This window comes from Musa acuminata, chromosome BXJ2-5, assembly GCF_036884655.1.
Source record: "Musa acuminata AAA Group cultivar baxijiao chromosome BXJ2-5, Cavendish_Baxijiao_AAA, whole genome shotgun sequence".
Classification (NCBI taxonomy): domain Eukaryota; kingdom Viridiplantae; phylum Streptophyta; class Magnoliopsida; order Zingiberales; family Musaceae; genus Musa; species Musa acuminata.
The window spans coordinates 42,742,259-42,760,891 of NC_088342.1; the positions used below are offsets into that span (position 1 = coordinate 42,742,259).

General features: G+C 34.9%; 2 protein-coding genes across 4 annotated transcripts; one reads left to right on the forward strand and one right to left on the reverse strand.

Moving 5' to 3' along the window:
* Positions 1-2,281: 2,281 nt before the first annotated feature.
* Positions 2,282-9,693, forward strand: LOC103985578 (DNA replication complex GINS protein SLD5). The gene is made up of 7 exons (XM_009403321.3): positions 2,282-2,726; positions 3,920-4,042; positions 4,129-4,208; positions 4,303-4,412; positions 6,313-6,388; positions 6,470-6,633; positions 9,412-9,693. Exons 1-6 carry the CDS (start codon positions 2,559-2,561, stop codon positions 6,567-6,569), a joined length of 657 nt encoding a protein of 218 aa, XP_009401596.1. The 5' UTR covers positions 2,282-2,558; the 3' UTR covers positions 6,570-6,633; positions 9,412-9,693.
* Positions 9,694-12,494: 2,801 nt separating this feature from the next.
* LOC103985577 (uncharacterized) lies at positions 12,495-18,235 on the reverse strand. Of its 3 annotated transcripts, none has more exons than XM_009403320.3 (13): positions 17,840-18,204; positions 15,811-15,948; positions 15,577-15,658; positions 14,889-14,965; positions 14,439-14,545; positions 14,152-14,263; positions 13,937-14,053; positions 13,753-13,844; positions 13,593-13,659; positions 13,426-13,504; positions 13,247-13,338; positions 12,974-13,117; positions 12,495-12,863 (listed from the first exon to the last, which is right to left on the reverse strand). In XM_009403320.3, the coding sequence occupies exons 1-13, from the start codon at positions 18,068-18,070 to the stop codon at positions 12,804-12,806; spliced, it is 1,398 nt and encodes a 465-aa protein (XP_009401595.2). In that variant the 5' UTR covers positions 18,071-18,204; the 3' UTR covers positions 12,495-12,803. The 3 variants fall into 3 exon arrangements, with proteins under 3 accessions (XP_009401595.2, XP_018681704.2, XP_018681703.2); XM_018826159.2 differs by having other exon boundaries at positions 12,672-12,863; positions 13,587-13,659; XM_018826158.2 differs by having other exon boundaries at positions 12,672-12,863; positions 13,593-13,844; positions 17,840-18,235.
* Positions 18,236-18,633: the final 398 nt, after the last annotated feature.

Sequence of the window (18,633 nt, forward strand, 5' to 3'; positions counted from 1 at the left end):
TGCATGGTCATGAAATAGACAAAAGATAGTGTTTAACATGCAGTAGTATATTTTGTAACCGGCAACTCTCAGTCATTAATATTTTCACCTTAGTAGAGATCTCAATTGTGTAGCTCATAAACGAACTGTTTTTGGTAGATCTCAAAGATTCCCTCTTTTTTGCAATGCAAAAACTCATCAGTAAAATGTTTACTTTGTTTTCAACAAATAAATAAATAAAGCATGTAGTTCGTTTTCAGTTAAAACTACCTCACCAAAAACAAAAGAGATAGTTAGATATGCCATTAGTACGATCAATAATGAATGACATCATAGTTTTGGCAGAAGCAGCTGGAGTAGATGATTGACTATACTAACCAAACCATCTATTATTTTCTAAGAACACCATGTTTGATCATGGTGGATAGATAGTTTGGGCACTATACTTCTATAGTTTATTCTTAAAAATATAAATGTTTCCGGAAGTAGTCTATGATACAAACTCTGCTGCTCATCAAATAGGTCATCACTTATAGGAATCATATGTTAACATTTGATTTTGGCAGAAGCAGCAGGAGAAGATGATTGACTATACTAACCAAACCATCTATTATTTTCTAAGAACACCATGTTAGATCATGGTGGATAGATAGTTTGGGCACTATACTTCTATAGTTTATTCTTAAAAATACAAATGTTTCCGGAAGTAGTCTATGATACAAACTCTGCTGCTCATCAAATAGGTCATCACTTATAGGAATCATATGTTAACATTTGATTTTGTTGCCTACGTATGTACAATAAAGTGGGTCTAACTAGGTTTTAATATGGTGTCAGTCAAATCACGTATCCTACAAGTCAATTAATAATATTATTATGATAATCTTTTTACTTATTATTATTATTGATATTTTCTCACATTATATATATTATCTGGATATATACCGTGATGCTTTTGGATACGTGCAATGAGAACCAGATTACGATGATATTAAAATAATGAGATCGATTCATCTTTAAATACAGATCATAAATTATCCAGGTCATACGTTACTCAAGAACGACATCAATATAACCCCGATTACACTCATAAGATTGATTGTCACTCCCGATGACTAGTTGTGTTAGATCTAGAACTTTCAGACCTATAAGTCCAGTATCAATGAGTGGAGTACTCATACAGAACATCCTTGATATCTTAAGTCTAAGGACCAGATACACATTTGAGATTACGAAATTGTTGTTTGACAATGAGGTATCATCAACAATCTAGCATTCCGTGAGCAGATCAATCAGTGAACTTATTCTCCAACGAGTACCTGCATCATATCCCTACTATCTCTACACGAGCAGATACGAGACCAACCGCCTCCATCATATAGACAAATATATAACACACCAATATGTCTGATTATCTCGATGTCCCTCTATAGTAACCTACGACCGAGATTATTTAGAGTTTGTGTTTAAAGACGAATCGGTCATATTATTGTGATTTCATCATGATCTGATTCCCATTGCACAGATCCATAGACATCACAATATATGCAATACGTAACATAAAGTAAGAAAATACCAATAATGATAATAAGCAAAAAGACTACGTAGCATATCACACGTACCATCGTTCATATGATTGGCTTACAGGGTATTTATAACTAGCATTAGATATGTTTGATAAAAATTTAAAAATCTAACTTAACTTAAAAATAATATATTTTAAAATTTAATCATCCTAAATTCATATAAAATAAAAAAATAATATTAAATATATTATCATCTTACCTTAATAATTTGAAGAAGTTTATATATATTTAATAAAAATTCAACGAATTATACTCAAGTATAGATTCAACCTAAAAATGTCATATTTAAAAATGTATTCAACCTAAAATTATTAAAAAATTAAATATCTTAAAATTATGTATTAATAGTTTTAAAAAAAACTTAGATTGATTTGATGAAAATACCTTTATTACATGAGAGTTATACTCGTTCACTTGATAAAGTTCGAACTGATCCATTATAACCGGATCTTTCTAATCTAAGGTGATCTAATCTGAATATATCAATTTAAATGTGATGCTTAGGTTGAATCGAACCGATCTGTGGATCTGTGGCTTCAAACAATCTAATTCAAAGATATTATCATAATTAAAAAATATTCCTTAATAAAAATCAATTATGGGACATAATATGGTAAAAGTTCAATCTTATCAATTACCCAATATAATGTATTAATCAACTAACTATATAAACTTCAATTCGGAGGACAGTAGTAGGAAAGGATTAGATATGTAATTTTTCCCTTGTTTTAGGGTATTTCAGTCTGTCGGTCGTCTTCTCGTGACCTAACCTTCCCCCTTCTTTGATCTGTCTTCCGCCGTCTCTCCCTCATTTGGTGCCTCAAGGCACTTTCATCGCCTCTCTCCGTCTGTTGTCTACTCAGCTTGAGCCACGTACAAGAGTTTCTCCGTTAGGTGTACCATGTTCGGTTAGGCTCTGGATATGCAACCATATTTTCCTTTTGTCGTAGCATTGGACAAGTTTCCTGGTTTTACCTGACTCTATCGCGGCTAATGTCGGGGCCGTGGAGCGAGGAGGCGGAGGAGGATGCGTCATCGCTGGCAGGGACGACTGACGTTGAGCTGATCAAGCGGGCATGGCGGAACGAGAAGGCCGCCCCCGAGATCCTTCAGTTCGAGGGTCCGCTCGTCCTCCGCGTCCGAGAGCAGATCCAGCTCCTTGTGAGTAACCCTAAGTATTATCTTTCTCTCAGGTTGCTAATCATGAGCATTGCAGATATGCCCATGTCTCGTCCCACAATCTTGCTTGTACAAATTAGCTTTAACACTTAAGGCATCCGAGTAATATTTACGAGTTGGTTTATAAGACTAGAAAATTTGTTTTTTCTTTCCCTTCTCCTGTTATGTTTAATCATCTGATGGTTTTTGGCCAAGTTCTGATCGGAGTAAAACATTCAGGCAATCTCTGTGCTTTAAGAGCTTTGTCTTACTTTCATTATTTTCATATTCAGTCATTTTGAAGAACATTTTTTAAGAAAACATATTATAAAGAATGGACAGCCAGTAAGAAACATGTTAGTGGTAACCCAAGTGATTTGTCTTCATGTTTCATTTGTTTCATTAACAAAGTTCAACCATATTAGGGCTAAACCTCTGTTATGAAAAAAGTATCTATGGTGCAACAATAGATCTTTACTTGCTTCTGTAAAATCGAATTGGCCTTATGCTAGATTTAATATAACAAAGGAAACAAATCTGAATTTGGATAAAATAGTTGTAGCTTCTGTTTAAATGTGGCCTCTCCTAGAGTAGTTTCCAATAGAATCCTTTTGTTTTTGTTATGTTATACAACAAACTTTAGATGACAATTTCGAACAAAAGAAGACATTGGAAAATGCTGCCTACCAGATAATTCAATTGACTTTGGGCTTTGGACCTGTTCAGACTAGTTCCAGGAAAAAAAGAAAACTGCTCGAGTGAAAAGATGAAAGTTGATCAAAACACACATGTTTCGCCAGGTATCTGTGAAACTCATGGAACTTAATTTTCCAGTCTAGTTCACATAAGAACAAATTGAATTCACCTGAAAACTCTGAATCGTTACTTAGAACAATTAAAATTGAAAGTCTATGGTATACAAGCTGATCCAAGTCTAAAAATGACATTTTAGATCTCAAATTGGAATTTGTAAGAACAACCATCTAATATTATGTGTGCTTTGATTTTATATCAGATGCTTGTTCTTCTGTGTCTTCCTATGATTCACAGGGGTAAATAAGGAATTATGTTGAACTATGGTGCTTTATAAATGTATCAGTATACCAAGTTATGTGTCAAAATGTAGTGTGTATATACATATTACTTCTTCTTAGTTTTTGTTTTAATACTATCATGTTTGACTAATTGTTCTCTAGGAAGAGACAGTGGAGGAATCTACGGAGAATGGTTCCAATGATCTAGTTGTTTCTCTTTACCAAATGGATTTAGATCGCACCCTATTTCTTTTGAGATCTTATCTTCGAATCCGTCTACAAAAGGTATTCAAAACCTGCTGTCTTTCTTGGCAGTTATTTGCAAGCTCATAGCCTGGAGGATGCTTTCTTATAAATATAAATTTTATCAGATTGAGAAATATATGATCCACATATCCAAGACTAATCTTTGGAACCGGCTTTCTGAGCAAGAAAAGAAGTTTGCAAAAAGGTAGAAAGTAAATTTATGCTATTTCAATTCTCAATTTTTGTCATACGGTCTTGGTGTGCTCTGAATTTTCTGGAGATAATCTGTCCTTTTAAAGGTGCACAGAGATAATGGAGAAGCTTCTTGAGCAGTCTGTGCTAGCAAGATTGCCCTATGGCTACGAGTCCTTTCTGAAACAATCAATATCAAGTGAAGAAGATGATATGGGTATATCGTTTTATCTCCATTGTACTTATCTCTGTAAATTCTTCTACTCTTGCAGCAAGCTTCTTCTTCCTGTTCTGGTTAAGCACTTCAACTTGCTTTTGTAGTTTGTATACACTGACTGAGATTATTTGATCTTATTGCTTATAGTTGACTATTGAAACTAGTTGTATGGTGGTTCATAACTTATCTGATCTGAGTCCATTAGTACTAGGAGACTACGATATGTTTTTTAAGTACCAGCCCTATAATGATTGTAAGTATCAGTCCCCATTTTAATTATTACCACACCACATCTTTATTTTATCTTACTCTAAATCCCCATACCATTTTGTTTACAAAACCTTTATAATTTAAAATATTTGGAAAAACAGAACCCTAGAATGATTATAAGTATCAATCCCCATTTTAATTATTACCACACCACATATTTATTTTATCTTACTCCTCAATCCCCATATCATTTTGTTTCAAAAACTTTTTAATTTAAAATATTTGGAAAAACAGAGCTATGATGCTTTTTGTGTGTGTGTGTGGTTTTTATTCAGCATCCTCTGCAATCAAGGGTAAAAGTCAACAGCTGCTGTTTCCTGTTACTTCTGGTGGAAGAGTAGTGACTTCCTAATCTTGATGGGGGTCCGCCCTAGAGCTCTTGCTGCTGCCTTTCCATTCATCGTCAGGAGATGCTCCTACATTCTGCCTTTAAAAAAACATAATTAAAAAAGTGAAATGAATGAATATGCAATTAAAACAAATGAAATTAGTGAAATTAATCAAAACAAATGAAATTAGTGAAATGAATGAATATGCAATTAAAAAAGCATAATTTGTGGACAAATAGGACCTTAGTTCTTTGTGTCAACCAGCAACACTTTTGAGACCCTATCTGTTAGATATCTAATTGAAAATTGGCTGACATTTTTACTAACTTTAATTTGGACTATCATACCTGGCCCTTTCTAAAATTAGTGATTTTTTTTACTGATATTAGTAAATGTACTTGCAATAGCAATTGCTAGTTCATGGCTAAGTGCAATATCTCATACAATGTTTAAATTCTCAGTTTGGAGCTGATTGATCGGCAGCTGAGTCTGTATGGATTAACCAGCTGACTCACTGTATTGATTGGTAATGTCTAGATCAGAGAGAGAAAGAGGGAGAGTAGATGGAAGGACTAGGAGGAGGAAGAGGGGGAGAATAGGGTAGGAGGAGAAGGGTAGGATGAGGAAGAGAAGGTGAAGGACTGGTACAGGAGGAGGACGTGGAGGAGGAGAAGGAAGGGGAGTATAAGGAGGTGTGTTGATAGCAGTACGAGGAAAGACGAGGCAGCGACACAGTAGGGAACAAGAGGCAGCAGCAGGTGGCAGAGGAGGGGAGAAAGCGAATAGCATGTGTGAGAGAGAGAGGGAGCACATTTGAGATAAAAAAAAGAGAATGAGAGGAAGAGAGATTGAGAGAAAGAGGGAAAGGAATAACAAAAAAAAAAAAGGCATACACACAGCTAACGATTATTAAAAGTAAAAAAAAGGTTACAGTTCATTGTCCGGTACAGTTCAGTATTAGAATGCTTGGTACAATGAGCTTAGCAGGCAGTACAACACATGCTTGACTGAACTAGTTGAAAATGCACAGCTAAGTCCTGAGTGGTTGTTGCCCTAATAAATACAGGCAACTGTAAACCTTGATCTCATATAACCTTGGTGTTTTTCCATGTGATTTTTGATATATTATATTTTGTTTTTGTGCTCACAAAGGAATAACTGATGTCCACCAGCCTTATTTCACTCAGCATTACGAGACATTATAATTTGTTTTAGAATTCATGACTAAAGCTACCATTGATAAACTTGTTTATTGATAGATGTTTTCCTCAGCCCCTTTGACTAATTTATCCTTGATCTAGTTCCCGAGCCCCAGTTAGATACATTCGTCTTCTGCAAGGCAAAGGATGCTGTTGGAGCTTTTCAGCTGGATGACAGGTAACTGCCTTCACTCTGGCATTCACTTTTGATTTTCTTATTTGAGCATGTTGTGCTTATATATACTTAAATTCACTGTAGTGGGGATGAGATTGTGGACTTGGTTGCTGATGACTTGTATGTCATCCGTTATAAATCCATAAAAGGTTTGGTGGAGGCTGGCCAGATTGATCTTGTGTGACTTATTCAAAGGCTAAATATAGGGCAAAGTAATCTGCATCTTCTGAGAGGGGCTGAAGGATGTGGTAAGAGGGTTTACCCTTTTTGTATGTTCAGTGCTGTCTTCAAATTTTCCATGGTAGCCTTCAGTGTGCGTTTCCTGCTTTTGTCGTGGTCATCCTTCGAAGCATGTGCAATAATATAGTTCAATTTCATTGTTGCTTAATTTATGGCTGTTGTCTCCTTTATCCTCTGATCCTTTTCTATTTCTTACAGCAATGCAAATAAGATGAAGTCAAAATATAATGTGGTTACTGTACAATTAACATTCCCATGAAAGAATTGAGAAATTTTGTGATCATAAATCATAGATCATTGAACAGTTAGTGGTTATGTTGTAATTTCAATCTCTGTGTATGGAATCATGCTCTTAGTAACTAATGCTTACTAATGAAAGAATGCTTTTCTATATTTTTCTGCCTGTAGGGTACTGTTAGATTGATTACAGAAAACATCATAAACTATGTGCTTATCATGAGCAACTCATTATCTGACTTCAACATGGTCATTGGTGCAAATAGATGCTGAATCTAGCCTTAAGCAGAATAAACCTAGAAACTTGTCGTATCTTGGTCATGTCTTATCTTTGATAACTTTGACGATGAAAACCCTTACTACCTATTGATAAGAAAAACTATGAACTCATTCTACTTTTGCTTGAAATTATAAGCTTATTAAGAAAATTGAAAGAAACAAGAGTGCTTAATGCAAAATTATGGTCGGAGATGCCCATATTCCTTAAAGACTTTTAAATACTGGTGTTCTGTAGCCTGTCATGCTTCATTAGATTAGGACATTATTCTGTAATTGTTTTGTTTGATCTACTGCTTTGTTTGATTATGATCACAAGAATGTTTTGGTAAGAAAATTGTTTTCCATATGATGACACTCATTCAGTAAAAAGGTATATTTGTGTGTATATGAACTTTGCAATATGACCTTTTCTTTGATTTCTTTTCTTCCTGTAACATTGAAGGACTTGTAAACAGAAGGGTTATAAGGGTCTTAAAGGACAGCATTATATGCTGTGTCCTTTAGCATGTGGTGTTTGTTCCAAGGAGTTGATAATGAATTCTCAACACTTGGAAGAAAAGCCAATCTTCTTTAGGTACTATTATCTTACCTGGTTACTTTATCTAAAATTGCGATTCTTAATGGTAATCATGACATGGATAACGGCTTGTCCTTGTTGCTCTTCGCTAGGCTAGAGACATTTTATGCCATAGCATAGCCAGCGATACAGGCTCAGGCATGCACGATTGTCTCCTGTCTGAATAAGCCTGAATGTCTTGGACCTGGACATGTGTACGTTGTTTGAGTTTTAAGCTGGGCTAGGTCAAGTTCATGATTTTAATACCTTTATTTAAACCAAGTGTGATCTTAGCTAAAACTTGGCACCAACTCATTGAAAAGCCTAGTTGCACCAAATGGGTTAAAAACAAAGCCTGGTTAGTGTTAAGGTTTTGGTTGTCTTAGCTTATTGACAACAACTTTTGTAGGACACATAGAATACCAATCTGATGGAGGATAGGTTATCTGATTCTGAATTTGACGGAGGATGTAAGCATAGATGTAAAGAAAGTATTTTATAGGATTTGAAGAGAATAAAATATTTTAGATGAGATAAAAGCAAAAAATAGAACTACCAGATCTACATTGGATCAAGGATTAATCGCCATGTATGAAGGTCTTGTAGCTCTGAACATTCCACATATGGACAATAGAATCCGGTCAGAAATAAGATTATGGTCTCACATCACTTGCAAGAAATTACAAGATTTTTTTTTCTTCATTCATTCAGTTTTTCTGTGATCTTCATGGTTTCAATTGTTTTTTCACTTCTCCAGGCCTCTAATACTAGTAGAATAGGAAAAATATAAAAATAACAAGGGATGCAATAAAGAAAGTTATATTTCATAGGTGAAGGCATGTCAATCATGAAAAGTAGATAGGTTTCATATTTGTTTTGACAAATGACTTGTTACAATAAGATTTTGATTAATAAACTTTCTTCTTTGTATATCATATAACTTCTTAATGGGAATGGAATCAATTAAATCTAAGTTAAATCATCTTCATTTTTCTTTGGAATGCCCAATAAAGCCCGAGATTTGCATTCTTCGCATTTTTTATTTTCATTTTTGTTTTCTTTGGGCAATCATGGTAATCAACACAAGATCATCATATGACAATTACAACTGCCTTGGGTATGTGCTGGCGGAGAAGCTGCTAATGATGCTACTTCCATTTTCTTTTTAACAGTTACGTCTGCTCTTCCTTTCGTAAACATATGGTCAGATTGAACTGGCAAGCTAGAAAGAGTTGTCTTAGGGTTATCTTAATTGTTCTCTTTACCTTATGTCGTGCGCTAGTCTGCTCTAAGACTGCTCGTCGCTTCGGTAAGGCTAATGGAGCGAGGGGGGCAAAATCTAGTTCAAATTCTTGTTATAAGCGACTTTCACTATACTTGAACTAACGCTTTCATGGAATAACTCACATGAAGCGTCTAACATTTGTAAAAAGACCAATTAAATTGATAAAATTTATTCAAGAGAAAATAAATGAAAATGGTGGACCACCTCACTAACAAATGCATTATTTCGTCTTTTAATTTTTGTGCTTATTGTAGAACAAGCGCATCCTGCACGATCATAATTACATGTAAGCTACATGCGCCGCTAATACAATGTTGGTACATAGTTTGCTTGTTTTGCAAAGCTTCCATCATCTTATCACAGAAAAGTTTAATGAACTCTAAATGTTAGTTAAGAAACTTGCTAAAACCATATAGTTATCTGTTGCAGGCATTGTCCGTTGAAAGCATTTGCTGGATTATGGAGTTTTTGTAAGTGTTCCAGGTGACAACTTGTTGGATTATTCAGAGACATCTGCTTCCTGTCTAAATTAAGGGTGTCGACATTTGGATGCTACCTTTTAGAAAAATCCTTGTAATATGTCTAATATTCACCTTTAATTTCTTCTCACCTATCTTAACAAACCCGACTTTAGATGCGACCAGTCAATGCAAATAGCTAGATTTCACATTTGAGATTCTTATTTAGCAATAGATCATTGTACTTCCATGATACGCCTGCTGCTGACCAAGATATTGAAATTCTTATTTAGCAATAGATCATTGGTGATTATTGTTTTCATAAATATCAAATTTATCCTCGCAAAATCTTTGATCTGGTTTGGGTCAAAACACTAAACCCTCCACATCCTCCCTATCCTCTCACCTTATCCTCCTCGGTCGTCTTCCTTTCCTTTTGTCTCCTCCCATTTTGTCACCCCCTCTGCCTTTTTCTTCTTCTCCTCACTGTCCTTTTCGTTCTCCTGCTCTTAAGTTACTCAGGAAAAACCTCTCTTTACATTAAAAAATCCCTTCCTTTCTTTTCCTCCTCTTACTCATAATTTATCCAAAATAAAACTCTCGTTACTAAAAAAAAATAACTTCAAATATATTCGTTGACAGAACCTAGTATAAAATATATTAATTTTTATATAAAAATAATCCTGAGTTTATCATAAATTGAAAAAACTAATATAATTCTTGTTGAAATCATATTCTAGTAGAACTTTAAAAGTTTGAGCTAATTTGATTGAAATTGATCATATTATACTCGACAGTGAACTGATGAACTAAGATATATTTATTCGTATAATCTATTTAACAAATCTTAAATTTAAAAATTAATTATAATAAAATTATTTAAAAATAAAAATATTAATAATGTTAGAATGATGAGTTAGTAGATTAGTAAAACTTTGAGATAGTTTGATTGAAGTTGACATTATTGTTTATTCATAGAACCTATCCAACAAAATCCAAAATTTGATAATTAATTATGTTAAAATTTTATAAAAATAAAACAGATACTAATGGTGTTAGTATCATATTCTAGTATGATACTAGAATATGAGATGGTTTGGTAAGAGTTGATCTTGTTACACTCAAGAATAAACTAAAAGCCTCCATAATAACTATAAAAAAAAATTTAAATTTTAATAATTAATTCTCTTAAAATTCTCTAAAAATGGAAAATGATGTTTTAATGATGTTCTGGTAGATGGGTGAAAGTTTAAGATAGTTTGGTTGAAGTAGACCCTATTACACTCGAGAATATTTTAAAATACACTCATTTACAAAATTTATCTAAAAAATTTAAATTTTGATAATTAATTATTCTAAAATCTTCTAAAAATAAAAAAATATTGTCATAGTAGAGTGGTGAAAGTTTGATGTGGTTTGGTTGAAGTTGACCTTTTGCACTTGTAAATGAACTAAAAGACACTCGTTCGTTCATAGAACCTATCTAACAAATTTAATATTTAATATTTAATTATCATAAAATCTTCTAATAATAGAAAATTTGGTATTAATAAGTGGATCATATTATACTTAAAAATGAACTAAAATATAGTCATTCACAATACCTATCTAATTGAGAATTATGCAATCAAGTATATTTCAGTTCAAAATTTAGTATTTGGGTGAGCTTTGTCTAAAATACTTTGAACTTGTACATTCGCACCCACATATGATTTTGATGCTCATTCTTTTTTTTTTAATTTTTGGATGATTTTTGAAGAATTACAATTTGAATTTTAGAATCATTTTTACAGGAGAAGGAAGATGAGATGAAGCCAAAGGATGAGGAGGGGTAATTTATGAACCATATGCATGGAATGGATCGATTCAACATAACAAAATCAGAATGGACTGGTGCAAAAAGAACCGAATCATGAATTCTGCATTGTCCCAACGTCATTTAACCTAAAACATTTAAGACATTTCTATCTAAATGGGAAAATAGGGCTGCTCCCAAGCAAAAATATTAGGCTTATCTTTATCATCTATTGAATCTTCTTTCATATCAACTATGACTTGTACGTGTATGTCTATATCATAACCATATTTTAATTAAAATTTTTTGATCAATCTGAAGCCATTTTGGCACATTTTATCATAAATAATTTAGAAAATGTTTGATGGTATATAAAGAAGTATATAATTCTATAAAAAAGAGATTAAAAAACATCAACGTCCCTTTGTTTTTTTTATTAAGATGTTTAAAATCATTTATATTTTGTTTTACTTCATTCATTCCTTCAAGTGATTAGACCGGAGATGTATTTAGTAAAACCCCTTTAAAGATCAAGCTGATACCTTTTTATTTATTTATTTATTGAGGGCATCAAAAGACCATAATGAATGAAGTATCCATTTTGTAACTCCAGAATGAATTATTCATCTTGTAATTTCAGAATGAAAACATTCAGGTCAATGTTTGTTTCTATAGTGTCAAATGTATCATACATAAAAGAGATATACTAATCAATTAAAATATTTTAAATATTTTTTTATCCTAAACATGAGCATAATACATAAAGAAAATAGGTTTAAATTGCTCTTTGTTTAGAATGAAGATTCATTTAAAAATATTTCTTTATGTCATATCTGTTCTATAATTATCAGATTAATAAGAAAAATTTTTCTTTAGGTACCATGCTGAATGTACCTAACATATCATGAAAACTTTTTCTATTTTTTTATTTTTATTTTTTTAACATTTAAAATTTTAAAATTTTATTATTATTTTTTGAAATATATAAATATTATTATATTATTATTATTTACATTAAATTTAATAAAGTCATATTTTAATTTGTTATTTTAAAATGATTATTTATTATTAATATAAAATTGATATATAAAAAATAAATTATTATTTTTAATCAGTTCAAATCATGGGTTGGTTCAATCGACTGATTTAAAGAGGAAGGAAAATAGAAAATAAATAAATAAATGAGTAGTTCGAGTTACTTTTGTTATTTAAAAAATATCAGAAAAAATCAATATTCTATGGGAAAAAAAAGTAATATGTGAGTATTGCTGGCAAAAAAAAAAATGTTAAATCTATCATTACAGGAAAAAAAGGCGCAAATTCCAAGACCTGCCTTCACCATTGATCTTTTATAAACTAAAGGCAAAAATCTTGGAATATTATATCTATCATCATTATAGTTCTCTTTCTTGTTTCATTGATGACTCTTTCATTTCATGTCTGCTTCAAACTTTCTTGTATGTTTGTTCCATGTGCATATAAACATGTGTTTGATCACCGAATTACTTTCTTTTCATTCAAATCCTCATCTTATGGTGACCATGAAAAATGTGCTATTTTACTGCTGATCAATGCAGCTGGTAACTTTCTTCTGAACATCGACTAATCCAAATGCCGATGACCTTCAACTGTTTATGGATCACAGAAACAAGAGACTGATTCAATTTTACCTGCTTGTGGTTAGAACGCATAGTATACAAGCAAGGGAGGAAAGGGTATGTTGGATAGATTTACTCACAACATTATTCTGAGGCTCCCTCCAGTAGAATCCCTGGACAAAAACTGGCAAGATGTTGCAGCCTATGAGAATGTAGATCATTAGTGCATGCCTCCCCAACCATTCCATGGCCAAGGTTGGCTTCCTATAGCCACATACATCAACCTGTACCCATCAAGAACCATAAGCATTAAACAGTATTACAATAACATTTGAGATGGAAGCTCAGCTGACCAGTTTTATCGAGTGGTAGAATGGAAATGTTTAAATAGAAGAGAGTTTTGGATCTCTTACCAGCACATACACTCCAGTAAAGAGAATCCCTGCAGCTCCAGCAGTGACAAGTGTATAACTTAATGTGTACAAAGCCTTGTTCATATGAATTCCTGTGATGAAGACAAGTTCAGTTGCTCAAGTTTACGTAGAACTCCATTCTAAGTGACATGAACAAGAAGGGGCAATTTGGTGGGCACCACAAAAGTCCAAGGAGAAGGCCAGGGCTAACATCCAGAAGGAAGGAATCAACCACCGGACAATTCTTTCCTTGTGATCCTGCAGTCCACCACGTTGGAACAGTGTTATAAATTCATCGCAAAAAAGTTATTCATGATTCAAAGACAGATTAAGGAAATACCAGGACCTTGAAGTGAATGATGACATGCCCGAATTGCAACCCGATCAAACAAGTAACAATCGCCATGACAGAACTGCAGCATCGACTAATATTATTTTCAGGGGAAAAAAGGGCCAATACGAAGAGACTAGAGATTAAGTTGCCAAGGGAAGTGACAACAGCTGACCTGAGCAGTCCTTCAGGATCAAAAGGAGCTTGGCACCATGGAGGAGCATCAGATGCAAGTGGGCCACTAGCTGGTGAATTTACGCTGCATTGCTAAAGACACAGCAAGAAACTAAAATGTTAGGAATGGAATGAAAAAAATAAGGAATAATCCATAAAGTAGAGTTGGTATATGTTAGAAGAACCTTCGTTCTCTCGTAAGCAGGACGTCGATAGAGATGCTGGATGCCAAGGACTTGGCGGTCAATCATTCCCACAGCATTGCAAGCAGGTCCTGTGTCACCCCTCACCCCACATTTGACCTAAGATTTAGAAATATTGATTATTATATATTGAATGATTCAACTAAAATGCATCTGCAGAGGCGACAGAAGTGTGTAATGGAATGCATTGGACTTACTGAAAAGGTCATAGGCTTGGAGCCTGCCACTGCTATCTGGTATTCCCAGTCAGGAACATGTAAACCATAAAGGAGAACCAAGTAAATGGTTGTAAGAATGAGAGCCACCAACCTATGTGGAGAAAAGAAAGCTGCAAGTGAGACAGAGATTCATGGATAAAAAGGCTACTAAAGTTTTTTTTTTGCCAATAATTTCTTCTATCTATCCACTAGCTTTCTGTCGCATCCTAGAAAGATTATGATCGAACAAGACTTCATTATCATCAAAAACACCAAGTCATACTTACAGTTGAAATTGGCATCGCCTAACTAGGCAGTATCCAGAATTAACATCATCATCATTTCTAAGCCAGATTTCACATAGTGCAGCCAGCAGATAGGCTATTGCAATTCTCTGCAAAAACACAGTTGAATAAATAATCTTAGAAAGGCGAAAATTCATTATAACAATGCCTTAAAAGATCTAAGGGATGATATGGAGTTCTGACATTTGCATCCTTCGACCTGCAGGATTTATTAGTGAATTTATCGTTAAAAAATATCTATTTTCATCCATTTTGTTTTAATTTCACTCATCCAAAGAAATCAAAATGGTAGATTTATTAGTGAATTTTGATCACTCCTTGAGACATAAGAGATGTGATTCAATTCCAACTAAATAGTTTGGAATCGAAATTATGCTTAAACGAGAATAATTGTTTATGACTCATTACGAAGCTTAATGATTGATGTCCTACCTGAAGTACACCCATCCATCGTATCCTCAAGATATCAACTCCATAGGTCAAATTGTGAAGGCCGTGAAAATAGCCACCTAAGAACATAATTATTAACTTAGCAAGTGATCAAATTATTAGCATAAAATCTATAATCATGGTATCTGTAATGCGAAAAAAATTTTATGTCAAGATTGATATCAAATAAAATTAGATCTAACAATATTACGATGCATACCTATTCATTATTGTTCAGAACAATAAACTTTATCTGCGCACTATCGTCGAATCTGAGATATGAATATGCAAGGAGAACTAGATTCGAGAACTAGATCATTCTAGGAGGAAGGGTTGAGAGAGAGAGATTGTAATCTCTCAATTGAATCCTCTATGAGATACTTCTTTTTAATCCCTAGAGGTTCTATCTATTTATAGGTGAGAACAAAGAGTATAATAAATTATTAGGAGAGTTCCTCTCATCGAGGTTATCTGTTAAGAAATCCTATTTAAACATGAACATCTTTTCTATTGGTCAATAATCATAATCAGAATTCAATTATATCTATAATATATCTTATCTAATTAAATACGATCACATAATCTAATACAAATATGATTTCAAGGCATTAAGAAAATTAACAAGTTTTGCTTGAATAAATATACTGCAGTATGATATATCTGTCATAATAAACAAGAAAAAGTCGTATACCTTGAACAATAAGGCCTACAATGAAGAGCTTCGTTGCTCGAAGTACAGCTTTCTTGGTTGCTGCGGCCTTGTTTGAGACTCTCTGCACATAAAGTGGAGTCTAAACAGAACCATTTTGGTTTTATCCTTCTACACTTCTGAAGAAGTTTACCTTCTGATATCTAGCAAATGAAAACTTCAAAAAAAAAAGAAAAAGAAGAATAAAAGATTTTTTTGTCAATCCATTAGGCTTACCTTATACGTAAGTGCCAATGCAACTCCAACTATTAACAAGAAAAATGGCATGACAAAATCAGCAAGGGTTATGCCATCCCATGGAGAATGGGTGATTGCAGGAAAAAATGCTCCAGCATCATCTACGAAGATCATGAGCTGCAACAAATGACAGTTCTATAAACATTTTCTGGATGTAACAAAACCCAACTTCCTACGAAACCAGAGGTGTAAGTACGTCAAAGCATGTTTCTCGATTTGGTTTTTCATAAATTCCATTTGAACAAAAGAGCAAAAACATAATTTCTACAATGTTAAATCCTTAATACAAAACTTTCTCATGTCTATAGTTTCATATCGATGATCCTTATACCAAATGAATTATTGAAAAGCACATCAGAAACTTTTCACATCAATTGGGAGTTTGTGATCTTCAGTTGAACTTGTTAAATGTCACTATGAATAATGTATCACATTTGGGAAAACGAAAACATATAATTGTTATGATATAAAAAAATCGAGAACACGAAAACTCAATCCGAAGCCACAAAACTGAGGCTTCAAAACTTGGATGCGAAGGGACAGGAATTTAGTCAAAGTTATACACATATTACAAAATGCCTTAAAAGTGGCAGCTCTAATATACTGTTTTTTCTGCTCCACTTGAACTTGGTGACCAGAGACTCTGTTTTAGGAGCAGCACCCTACTTCCGGCGGCGAACCCAATTAAAGAGTGGATGGTCAGCTAAAAGGAATGGCTTAGCAACTGGCCAAAGGGAGCAGATAGAGACGCACCAACCTTGATACTATATGATACAAGTGTGTGAAGCACTTGGGCCATCCTGATAACTCAGAAGAACTTGAGAACTACTGTTGTACGTACAGATTCTTTAACGAAGGGTGGGTGCCAGGAAGCAAAGCAACAGCAGAAGAGCAGCTTCTGTCTTGCTGTCCCGCTCACTCAGTGGAGCTGTCATATAGTGGGCTCCTGCACCTGTCGTGTTCACTCAAAACAAAGTTCGATGAGGTGAAAGAAGTGGCTGCGTTGGCCAGGTCACTTCTCCCTACGGAGCCGGATGGGTCAACCCAGCTCGATCTCAAACCATAGACTTCAATTGTTGTTGTACGTCACCAACCACAAGGCTAACTTCACGGGAGAAGGATAAAAAAGGAAAGCAAGTCTACATCTAATGGGTTCGACAGGTACGACCGCCGTAGGAGCCATCCCCGAGCTCCACTAATGGCGGATGGCCGTGCTCACCCACAGAGCATCATGGTGAATAACCTTGGTTGGTCCATCTCCAAGTACAGCAGTCGAATTCAAAGACGGTGGAGGAAGGAGCGACTGCCCTGCACGCAGCAACGGCAGTGATACCGTGATCGAATGATTTCATCTAAAAGTGGGATTGGCGAGGATCCACGGCCTTGGACTGACCCGACATGGTATCCCACGACTAAGGCATAAAAAAGAGATGGCTGTCGGCCGATGACCGAGTCTTCCGGGGTTCAGCTGACGACAAAGGATTATTCTTTGTGTGCGTGTGTCGACGAAAGCTGGAAAGAGATGCAGAGGGAGTGGAGGCTGCTGTTGGCGGAAGCGAAGGATTTGAATGCACACAAGAAGAGTGAAGACCGATTGTAAGCTTCATGAACGGAGGAATAAAGTCACAAAGATCAAATATTATCCATCCAAATTTAGAATTCGGTTCCATGCCAAAGGCGATATTCTTATTCTTATTATTATTTATCCTACCCATCAAAAGTACTAATACCGAGAAAATACTTAATGATGATGAAGCAGAGATATAACTGGTGACCTTAATGCTAATAGAGCGTGATTAATTAGGATATCTATAAGTAAACTGTAGAGTAAATTCGGGGAGAAGAAGAGAGGCCAACATCAAACGTTACTGTAATTAATTATAATATTAAAGGAGATAATAAATGAATAAAAATTATATGAAAATATTAAAAAATGAAATAAAAATAATAAATTAGTGACGAGATTTTTGCGGAGATGGAAGCAACGAGGAAGAGACAGCGGACTTACGGCCACGGTCAGCCCCCGGAACACGTCGAGGGAGACGAGGCGTGGCTCCCGATTCCGGTTGGCCGGCGGCAACTCCTTCTCCGCCGAGGCCTCCGGACCGCCGGCCTCGATGTCGGCCTTGCGCGGGGACAGAAGCGCGTCGGCGGCGGCGACGGCAATGACGCTGATCTTGCTCTCGGGCTCGGCTGCGGCCGTGGCCTCTTCGCCTTTGATGAGTTCGTACATCTCCATCTCGTGGATGAGAGGAAGATGGACAGAAGAAATGGAGGAGAGAGGGAGCAGTTCTCCTCCCCTTCCAAAACTGAAAGGAGGAGGAGCAGGAGGACGAGGGAGCGGGAGAGGTTTAGAGGGATACGGTAAGGGATCGGGAGTGAAGGGACGATGTGTCTTCAGCGTTCATAACCGCTCGTTTTGTGAGTGCGGAGGGGTGTGTTGAGCGCGCCTTGGCACCCCATCGCTTCTCCTCCTGCTGTTATTTACAAGGACGAGAGTAGAGCCGCTGCATGTGGATTTATTCTTATAAGCAGCAGAAAATAAAAAATATATATCGTTAAATTCTAATCCGATATATCGTTGAAAATTAAATTTAATTTCAGAAAGTCTGATTTGAGAATCGCATCCTATTTAACCAAATTAAATTAGTTAAACATTGTCTAAATACGTTTTAAACCTATGATCTCTCTCTCTCTCTGAAATCGTTCTAAATTATACACTAAATGTGTAACTAGTTGGCGATCTTTTTTTAATATGAATGACCTGGAGAAAATTTGATTACAACTCCTGATTACATCTTA

Bases quoted from the DNA above. Each gene is read 5' to 3' on its own strand.
- LOC103985577 (XM_018826158.2), bottom strand. From the start codon at position 18,070: ATGGAGATGTACGAACTCATCAAAGGCGAAGAGGCCACGGCCGCAGCC. The intron at 15,659-15,810 runs GTAAGCCTAATG...CTTTATGTGCAG, and splicing joins CATTGGCACTTACGTATAAG to AGAGTCTCAAACAAGGCCGC. The intron at 13,845-13,936 runs GTTCTTCTAACA...CTGTGTCTTTAG, and splicing joins CTGCTTACGAGAGAACGAAG to CAATGCAGCGTAAATTCACC.
- LOC103985578 (XM_009403321.3), top strand. From the start codon at position 2,559: ATGTCGGGGCCGTGGAGCGAGGAGGCGGAGGAGGATGCGTCATCGCTG. The intron at 2,727-3,919 runs GTGAGTAACCCT...ATTGTTCTCTAG, and splicing joins GAGAGCAGATCCAGCTCCTT to GAAGAGACAGTGGAGGAATC. The intron at 6,389-6,469 runs GTAACTGCCTTC...AATTCACTGTAG, and splicing joins GCTTTTCAGCTGGATGACAG to TGGGGATGAGATTGTGGACT.